We start from the raw sequence: 10038 nt of genomic DNA, 5'->3' as shown, positions 1-10038 counted from the left end.
CTTGGGGTTGTTGTGCCCCAGGTGCAGGACCTGGTACTTGATTCAAAACAGATGATCCCACTACCTTGCCACAACCAAGGTCTAAGTGGTCACGTTCAGGATAGTGTCACCATTCTTTTCGTCCATGCCTCCTTGTTTTCATTACAGAAGGGCAGGCTTTTTGTTGACTATGGTCCCCTACACACAACTTTCAGCTACTCAGTAAACATCTGCTGAACCTTAAAGGCTTCTTTGAAGAGCTGCAAGTTTACAGTGCAACCTCAACGGAAAGTTACTATGGATGTTTTGTGCCCACATAAGCAAGATGCACTGGGTTGGAACTACAGTTGCAGTGGTTATTTATAGTATCATGGAAGTTCCTTGAAGCTCTGCAGCATCTGTCTTTCAGCATAAATACTGACAGATACTTTCCTCTCTCACTGAGACTGTTTAGCCATTTTTTCCTTTCCTTTCCTTTCCTTTCCTATCAGATTCATGGCAGCACTGAATCCTAACGATTTTCTCTCCAGCAAAGAGGAGCCCCTCCATATACAGCTCATTCTCCAGGGAAGGCTACCAACAGTCCTTAGTATTTGCCCAATAACACAGCTTTAAAATTTCAACAAAAGGTATGCAAACAAAACTCGTTATCAGAAACTAAATCATCTGAAGAAAAAGAACCTCAAACCCTCCTGCTGGGCAGGAACAGAAGTTGCACAATTTTCTTCATGGCCTCATATCACAGCAAGAGAAATCTTGACACAAGCTGTGCATGGAACATAAAGGGAAACAAGTTCTTGCCTGTATTCAACGTACCTAAAACTGGCCAGGGCCCTAGGTTTCCACCATTGCTTCTCCCATTTCCTTTGGCAAAACCCATCTCAGAAAGTGAGATCAAGAGAAAAATCCTGAAAGGGTTGGCTAGGTTTAGATAATATGGAATTAAAAATACATAAAGAAAAAAAAATAAACACATTTTCTTTATTTTTTGCTACTCTGGGGTAGATTTATTTGCTCCTTCCTTCTCAGGCTCATCAAAGCTAGCACAACACATTCCTTGCAAATGGCTAATGAGAAGAGCACAGAGGAGAAGGTGGGCCCAGGGCCCCATCCTGCATATCACCAAAGAGGCTCAGGGGATCTGTGATCTACCACTAGGATAAAAGTGCATTCATCTGGGGAATATGACTCTCATCAAGTGTCAGAGAGAGTAGGTGTGAGGAGGAAGCAGCAGTGACTACTGTTTTCTGAAGGAAGACATTTTATATTCCCTAGAGGGTTTGCAGGACAATGCTGGATGTAGGACTTTGCTGGAGATCCCAGCATCCTCCTCTCCCTTGAGAGAAGCAGCAGTATATATGACTGCTGCTACTTACCATCACATCTGTACCCTCAGTCATTAATGCAGTGTCCTTTCTTCCTCTGGGATCCTCTGTATCGGACAGTTCACTCTCTGTGGCATCCTCCTCCTCTCTCAGTCCTGCTGCAGTTCATCCTGTGATGACAGAGGCACCAGCAGCACACACTGTCCCATGCAGCAGGTAGCTCCTGCTCCAGGCTTGGTATGCCACCTAGGAAAAGCCACTTCAGCTCAGAGTGCATTCAGACTATGTGCCATACAGCTGACTACTCCACTTCCATATGCCACTGAATCCCATCCCTGTTGTCCCACATCCTGTAACTACAGGTTTGTCTGTTATTTCGGAGGAGAGATCTCTGAGGATCATTGCTCTGGGATGAAAAGTTTTCACAAGAGTGCAACACAAACTCTTAATGCTCATTACTTCAAGCCATAGATTTGAAGTCACTGCTACAATTCTTTTTAAATAGGCCAGAACATCAGTACATCATCTTTTTCTTTCTTTTTTTGCTTCTTTGAGGTTGTCTTACTACACAAATTTAAGCGTGTGTGTACGTGTATACACATACACACACATATAAACACTTCTTAAAATGTTTCACTCCTTAGTTTGGGGAAAATGCATTTTGCCCTCAAAGAGGAACTTGTGTAAGCTAAAACTGAGGCAGTAATGCTGGAAAAAGAGTACAGATGCTGAACTGTATTTCTTTATTCCATTTGCGTACAATACAGGAGCAGATAATTCTCTTTAATGTACTGTATTTGCAATTCTTAAAGATTTGCTGAAAATTGCCTCCAAGTAATGCATGGCATATAATACATCTAGTTTCTATAGTGCTGGACAGCACTACAACTATGAGTAGCTGTGATCAATTTAGCTGATTAAAAAAAGAAATCTCCATAGAATTCAGGTTTGAAGTTTTGCTTTCTCAACTCATTTTCAGTATTAACTATAAAAAAAAAACACACCGTAGAAATACAGTTCTGATTATTTTGTAATAACAGATATTGACTGTTATATGGAAATGCTAACTAGAAAAATAAACCAAAAATAAGCTGACACAGGCCACCCATATTTGCTACCGCTGCAGATGGGTTCCTTTGCTGTTTGCATTTGGCACAAAAGCATGATGAGCAGTCTACAGACAACTCCTAGTGCTACAAAAGCAGCCCCTACCCTGATAAGCTCATAAACCAAGAGGGCATAGGCCAAGTGTTCCCATTTCCTAGGGGGCAGAGACTCACCCCATCCTCACGACACCCACCCCCAAAGACCATGCAGCAGGTGAAGTGAAAACCCACACCTCTCTCCACCTACTGCCCGCAGAAATCAGTGTTCAGCTCCATTTGGGATTTTGGGCATCCCTAGTACAGACCAGCAGCTTCCAACCCAGCTCCACAGAGCAAAGACAAGCAAAGAGCCCTTCTCCGAGCAAAGCCTGAGGGTGACAGGAGGCACAGACCAAAGAAGATGGTAGTGTTAATTAAGTCCTGGAGCAGGATGGCTTGAGTTGTTTAGAGCTGAAATCCCACCTCTTGGCTGGGGTAGGAAATATTCCCATGAAGATGCCCGTGATGCTGTCTGTGTGCACAAGCAGAACTGCTCTGGATGCTTCATGTGCTACTTTAATGTAATTGCTAACCACTTCCAGAGGGGTTTAGCCATGTTTAAAACATGTTAGGAAGACACATATTCCCCTACCCCCTTTTTCACTAAACACCTTTTGCCCTCCAGGCAGTCTGCTGTGGTACATCCAGGGAACAGTTTCTTTTGTCCTTACCACCAGCGGATGGCTGATGAGTGTGATTCAACCACATTGCTTGTTGGTGATCAAGATAGCTAGAGATGTATTGGGTTTACAAGGCAAAGTTTCGACAATAGAGGTACTGCAGGGGTGGCCTCTGTAAGCAGAGCCCAGCAGCTGCCCCATGTCAGATCAGAGCCAGCTACAGCCAGCTCTAAAGGGACCTGCTGCTGGCCAGAGCCAAACCAGTGAGCGATGCTGGTTGGGGCGCTGCGAGAGCAGAGTTAAGGAAGGGAGGAGAGGAAAGAAAAAAAAAAAAAAATGCTACACTGCTGTTTGACAGCAGCTGGGAGAGAGGAGTGAGAAATGAGACAATCAGCCCTGTATCTCCAAAGGTCAGTGCAGCAGGAGGTGCTTCAGGCACAGAGCAGCAGTTCCCCTGCAGCCTGTGGAGAAGCCCCTGGTGGAGCAGGCTGTCCCCCTGCAGCCCATGGGTCCCACATGGAGCAGATCTCCACGCTGCAACCAGAGCAGGTGGATGTGGCCTGGAGGAGGCTGCGGCCCATGGAGAGCCCCTGCAGGAGCAGGCCCAGGGCCGGAGCTGCAGCCATAGGGGACCCACAATGGTGAATTTTGCTCCCGACAGATAGACCCCATGGTACGGAGCCATGTGGGAGCAGTTCTTGAGGAGCTGCTGCCAATGGTCAGCCCCTGCAGGCTCAGTTTAAGAAGGATGGCATCCGTGGAAGGGACCCCACATGGAGCAGGGGCAGGGAGGGACCGTGAGGGAGCAGTGGAGATGAAGTGTTAAGGACTGACCACAGCCCCCATTCCCCACTCCCCTGCGCTGCTCAGGGGGAGGATGTAGAAGAAGGTGGATAGGAGGAAGGTGGTTTGTTTGCTTTGAGTTCTCACAGCTGTAGTCTGCTATCAGTAAGAAATTATTTCTATCCCCCTATGCTGAGTCTGTTTTGCCCACAATTATAATTGGTGAGCAGCTTCCCTGTCATTATCTCAACCTTTGAGCCCTTTCCATCATATTTTCTCACCCTCTTCCCTTGAGAAGGAGAAGTGAGAGAGTAGTTGTGGTTGAGTTCAGCTGCCCAGCAGGGTTAAACCACCACAACCTAAGCTTCTCAGTGCCATAGCTGGCCAAGAGTTGACCTTCATCCCTTCAGCGTGGAGTCACACAACCGGCATTTGAGCACGGTCAGCCAGACATGTACCATGCTTCCTAGTGGTCCTACATAGCCCAAACTATTCTCTAACTCATTGTTTCCAAGTTAAATTACCCTCAATGTAATTAACACAACACCTGCCACCATCTGCTTGCTGGAAAAGTACAAATATTTAGAAGTGCTTCATTTAAGGCCTTCTGAGTTCTCAGTAAGAAGTCCCCTGCTATCTCCAGCCATATCCCCTGCATCCTGAGAGACAACTTGCTTCAAGTTGTAATAAGGAAACACAGAGTTCATTGTGAATGAAACCAATGCAAGACACAGTCACTGGGCTTCAAGGGTCACGGGGCTGATGCTATTGTTTCCTCATTCATTTTACACCAGAGGACAAGAGAGAAGCATATTATGTGCACTGGAGGGACTTCTCTGCCACTAACCTCACACTTGTAGGACCACAGCTCATCTCTGCTCCAAGGGTTAGAACAATCTTTGTACCTGGACACTGGGCAGCCTTGCTGAAGGAATAAGCAATACCCAAATGCCAGTCCAAGCCTTCATGCTGACACATCACCAAAATCTGCATCCTTCTCCAACAGAAAGGGGCAATGCTGCTCTTCTGGCCACCTTCTGTGCAGATACCTTTTGAAGTCCATGCAGAATCTCACTCCACCCTGCATGGCGGTAGTAATGCCTTATCTTCTGGATTTTGTAGCACTGTGAGAATTTTTTAATGAATGTTAAGGAAACAGTTTTCTGCTATTTCTGTCGGTGACACTGCATCCTACAGCTGAGTTACATGTGAACTCTTGTTGACTTATTCTGAAATGAATTAAAAAGTCATTCAGAAAAAGTGGCATGAACTTACTGTACTCATGCCTAAAATCTAGAGAGTTTTTTTTTTTTCAAATACACAGACTAAGATAGTCATCAAAAGTTAACCACTGCTCACACACCTCTCGTATTTACAATGAATGTTTCCTTTGCTGTTGTGAACTGGCCTTCTACCAGTTTTGTCTATCTGCTTTCAGATTCACCAACCTCATTCATCTCTGTAGAGCTGATGGTATGGGGAGAGGCCTGCTCCTCCAGTCCCCCACCAGCTGCTGGCTCTTACCTTGGTGCACCTGCCTCATGCTGGACTCCAAGCGAGGACCCTAAGAGCTAAGTACACAGCTACTAGGACATGAGGCACGGCAGCCCAGGGTAGAGGCTGGAAAGCAGAGTCCCAGCTGTCCGCATTTCCCACAAAGCAGAGCTCGCTTGTCCCACCAGCACTTGATGAGCACGGCAATAGACCCTGCCCTACTCGCAGCCTTCCCCAGCCAGGGGAGCTGGCTGCCAGGAGGCCCCCACCACCAGTGGTAGAAGGGGATGGCCAGAACCACTGCTCTGGTTTCATATGATCACATATCATCAGGACATGGCCTGTACCCACTGTCTGGTCCACTTATCTCAAAGTGAGAGCGAGAGCCACCTCCTCCTTGCAAAAGGCATCCTCTTCTCACAGATAACATGGGTTGTGTGTCACACAAAAAATACAGGTTGATAAAAATCAAAGCCACCTCGCCGCACCTCTTCCCCCCTCACAGCTCAGCAAGGCAGCGGGGACCAGTTTGGTGAGCCAGCAGTGCACATGGATGTGCACACAAGAGTGCACACACTGATGGGTTTTATTACACTGTCCTACAGTCTCTCTTGGTCTGACTTATGAACAAATGCCCTTGTGATCTCTGTTCCCTAAACTACCCATGCCAGCTCTAGTCAACAGTAAGTTGCAATCACCTCTCCTATTTTGGCCGTATGGAAAATTGGAAACCAGCCTGCCTTTTCCATGAAAGCCGTGAAGAAACAGTAAGTAAATAACAGAACTTAAACACTTCCAAAACAAGTAAGAAAACAGATCTTTTTATTAGGAACAAAATCATTGCAGGGAAAAGAAAAGAACACCATAAAAAAGAACAATAGCTGGGCATGAACACGTACAGTTACAGGAAGAGTACAGGCTACACAACTTTTCTCCTGACCTCACAGTAGCAGAAAATTTTGCCCCGCTGCTGAAAAGCCTCTTCAGCAGGGAAGCAATGAAAACCAGCTGTGCATGTCCTATCTGCCTCGTAAAGATGGCTCAAGTCTCTGACTCTCATCTCTCTGGGAAAAAAACCCTCCCAGACTGGGGGGTATGCTAATAAGGGTGCTGAGAGCAGCCGCAGCATCCCCAGCCATCCCAGAAGCAGGAGAGCAAGGAGGTGAGCTGGAGCCTGACAGTCTGGCCCATCTCTGTCCCCTCACCAGCCCTCAGCCCCGAAATGCTGGCACATTTGCAGCACAGCTGGGAGCAGCGTTCAGCCCCCGAGGCTATGCATGTGCTGGAGCCGATCATCCCCTGCCTGCCCCTGCCAGAATGGGCAGAGGAGAAACAGTGCTGGCCACATCTCCCCATTTTCACAGCTGTGGCCCCCACCCATGCAGCATCCCTGTCACTGTGCTGCGTAAGTGCAGCTGCCACCCCAGCACCCCACGTCACGCACTTTTTTTGTCACTCAGCTCACGGCCTTTGAGGAATGTTGGTACCAAAAGGAGATAGCACAGCACCATGAGAAAAGTCGTCGTCTCCCTCTTACCATGGAAAAATATGACTCCTACAGCATCCTTAAAGAGCAGAGACGGGCTGAATCATTGCCAACACAGCACACAGGATCCAAAAACCTTTTAGACAGCCACAGAACACGGGAACAAGGAGCAGAACAGCCTATAGCTGGGCACCACCGACGCAGAGCTTTGCCACGTGCAGACACGAGGGACGTCCAGGGAAACATACAGCCACCCCACCAGCTCCCCCGCCTGGGAGAGAAGTTCTTGGTAGGTTTTTCTTTTGCAGGGGTGCCTGCAGACCTCAGGGGGTGGGTGGCATTCACAAGGCACACCTCCAGCCTGCTTCCAAGGGACTCGGGACACAGCGTCAGCACAATGACAGAAGGGGCAGAGCAAGGGAAGAGAGAGAAAGGCAACACACCTCCCTACCCCATCCATTTCAGACCCAGCACCTCACTTTTGCTTATCAAAATGTACCCGTGCAGTAAACACCCTGCTCTGGCAACGCGGCCCTGCAGCACTCAAGTAGCCCAGCAGCCCCCAGCAGCGTTGTCAGGGTCTCAGCTACCTGTGGCACGGGATCGAGCCCTTGCCCTCTCCTCCCTCTTCCCTGAAAGTCTGCCCCGGCTGCGGCACTCGCAAGTCTCCCTTAAGCACAGCAGGATGCTTGCAGCAGCAAGGCTTGCTTAGGGGACTCCATAAATCGCTGCTGTCTATGCAGATAGCGCAGCACTGAGAAAGCCTACACGCACAGGCAGATGGCCAACTTAATCAGCTTGTGGTAAGTAGCTAAACCATTACGATAAAGGCACTAATGCTTGTACTGATGAATGATTTCAGCATTATAATCAATGTTTCAGCCAAAATTAATGCACCCAAGCCCCAGGCAACCTGCTGCTGAAGGCAAGCAAGCTAGTGATGGAGCTGTTCGAGCTCTGACAGCCCAAGCAGTTACATTCTGGTGGAAGGTATCTGACAGCCCCCTGCCATGACAGGGCATCAGGATGTGAGCAAGCCAGCAGAGCTTCCTGCCCACCGCTTCACACCTCACGCAGTCTGTGGTGAGACCCAAATCTCAACATGGTCTGGAGCTCAGAGGAACGCTTCAGATAAATACCTGGCACAGCAGATACTTAGCTGAAAACTTGATCAAACTTTTTGCAAGGCCCATGAAAAAATGCCTTGAAATCTCCTGAGAAGAGGCTTTCTCAGGAAATTTCTGGCAGGTCCTCATTTCTACCTGGGACTGGCGTGCTACTGCAATCCACCTGTCCCTTGCAGGAGCCACTGGCTGGCAAAGATGGGGGAAGGCATGAAGAGGGCAGGGAGCAGGAGGTATCACCCATCCAATCTCAGGCTGTCCTCAGGACTCCATCATGTAACTACAGGTCTGCTAACAGGCAAAGCACCAGAGAGCTGCCCAGTTTTGTTAGGGTACCTGCCAGCCCATGGTAGCGTGGCCTTGGAGCCACACATGATTTTGTTTTGTTTAAATGAGGTTATAGCAGGCCTGACACATCACATCTTCCCCCTACTAAAATTTTCCAGACCAATTCTTACACACAGTGAGAATATGGGATGCAAAGGACGGGTATCACGGGCTTCAGGAGAGGGTGAAACAGCAACCATGTCACATCAGTCATCAGTTGGGTCCGGAAAACAGTCTGAGGCATGTTCCTGGCTTTCCACATAACCTATCATCTCCTGTTCTGGCATTTCTTCAGGTTCTACCACAACTGGCAAGTTTTCTTCCACCAGGGGTGGGGGCTCAGTGCCTGGACCAATCTGAGCAGCATCTGGAAAAGGGGGAAACAGCTTACACATGTGTGCAACACATTTATCCCTGTGGAAATTACCCCCTCCGCTCCCCAGCTCTCAGTGCTGCAAGCTGCCCAACTAGCTCAGCACCCCCTCCCCAGACTTCTACAAGCCACATTTCAATATGCTTCATAATTACTCATTTACGGAGCTTTCTCTGCGAGACAGGTTGGTGCTGAAGCTCTCTGGGCCCAATAACCCAAAATATACCAAAGTACCAAAGGCAAATCTATTCAGCTACATTTGAATCAAAAATGTGTACATTTAGCCAGCTTTTTTAATGTGTTCTCACCTTAACACTTCCCACATGCAATTCTGCCTTTACTAATTCAGAGAAAAATTAAATATGGATTTTTTTGTTTGTCAAATTGATACTGTGGAATTTTTTAAAATAGAAACAGGTCCTACATTATTAATATTAAATAACTATCTGAATAACTTGCATTTTTTTCCCCTTTCTTGCATTATATTCAGTGAATGCCTCTTTAACAATGATTTAATTATGATGCTTCTTTAATAAATGCTTTTAATAAACTGAAGGCAGGGCAAAGAAGCACCTAAGGATAGACAAAAAGCACAGATGAGCAGGTGAAAGGCTGTGCACAGTACAGCGAAGGACACAGGGAGCGGAGGCAGCAGAGCTGAGCTATGACCTGTGTAATGGTGTCTCTGCTGGACCTACTTCAGCTGTTGATGATGCATTACTAAGGAAGGTATTGCCAAGCATTCATATTTGTGACATAAATTTGAGGGAAACAATGCAAAAAGCAGAGTATTAATATAAAGTGCTCACAGATTTCTGGAAGGTTTTCATTGTTGCATTATCTTGACCACGCTATGCTAAAGCTGGGGGGTATTATTATCGATTATTTTGAAGGATATAAAATGCAACTGTATTTCTGTTTTGGCCCGAGTTTACAGAATTATATAAACCTCTGACTTTGGTAGGATTTAGCCATGTTTACAGCATAGTGGTAGATGCTGTCCCAGAGAAGACACCTGCCTATTAGAACAATGCTGGTTCTCGTAAAACGAAACTGATGATAAAGGAGAGGGGTGATAAAAACGGCAGGAAAGCTGCTAATTTGGGTGGTGGGGTTTGCTGTTTGTTTGTTTTTAGGGACATCTGAACGCAGGAGACACTGGCACAGACAGCATACAACCTGCTGGCAGCACCCTCTGCAGGACACCTACGAGAAGGCTGCTGCTACATCCCACAGCTAGGTGAGGGCAAGAGCTACGCCGTACAGCACCGATAACCGACCTGCTGCAACTTCTGTCACCCAGACAATGCAACAGCCTAGCTGCTAGCCTAGCAGCCTACTAGCAGCCCGCACTAGCTATCCCCAGGCTTCCCTCTGCAGCC

At 47.4% G+C, this 10038-nt stretch overlaps 1 protein-coding gene across 4 annotated transcripts in view; it reads right to left on the bottom strand.

The window, feature by feature from the left end:
- Nucleotides 1-6165: 6165 nt before the first annotated feature.
- Nucleotides 6166-10038, bottom strand: part of LOC118160501 — a 28465-nt gene continuing 24592 nt past the window's right edge. For all 4 annotated transcript variants that reach the window (XM_035315265.1, XM_035315264.1, XM_035315266.1 and 1 more), the window contains exon 6: nt 6166-8650. In XM_035315265.1, the coding sequence (XP_035171156.1) occupies nt 8490-8650 (161 nt within the window). In that variant the 3' untranslated portion in view covers nt 6166-8489. The remainder of the gene's footprint in view (nt 8651-10038) is intronic.

The sequence above is a fragment of the Oxyura jamaicensis genome, chromosome 1 (assembly GCF_011077185.1).
Source record: "Oxyura jamaicensis isolate SHBP4307 breed ruddy duck chromosome 1, BPBGC_Ojam_1.0, whole genome shotgun sequence".
NCBI classification, from domain to species: domain Eukaryota; kingdom Metazoa; phylum Chordata; class Aves; order Anseriformes; family Anatidae; genus Oxyura; species Oxyura jamaicensis.
Note: the sequence above shows the minus strand (reverse complement) of the source record. Positions and strands in the feature narration are given on the sequence as shown.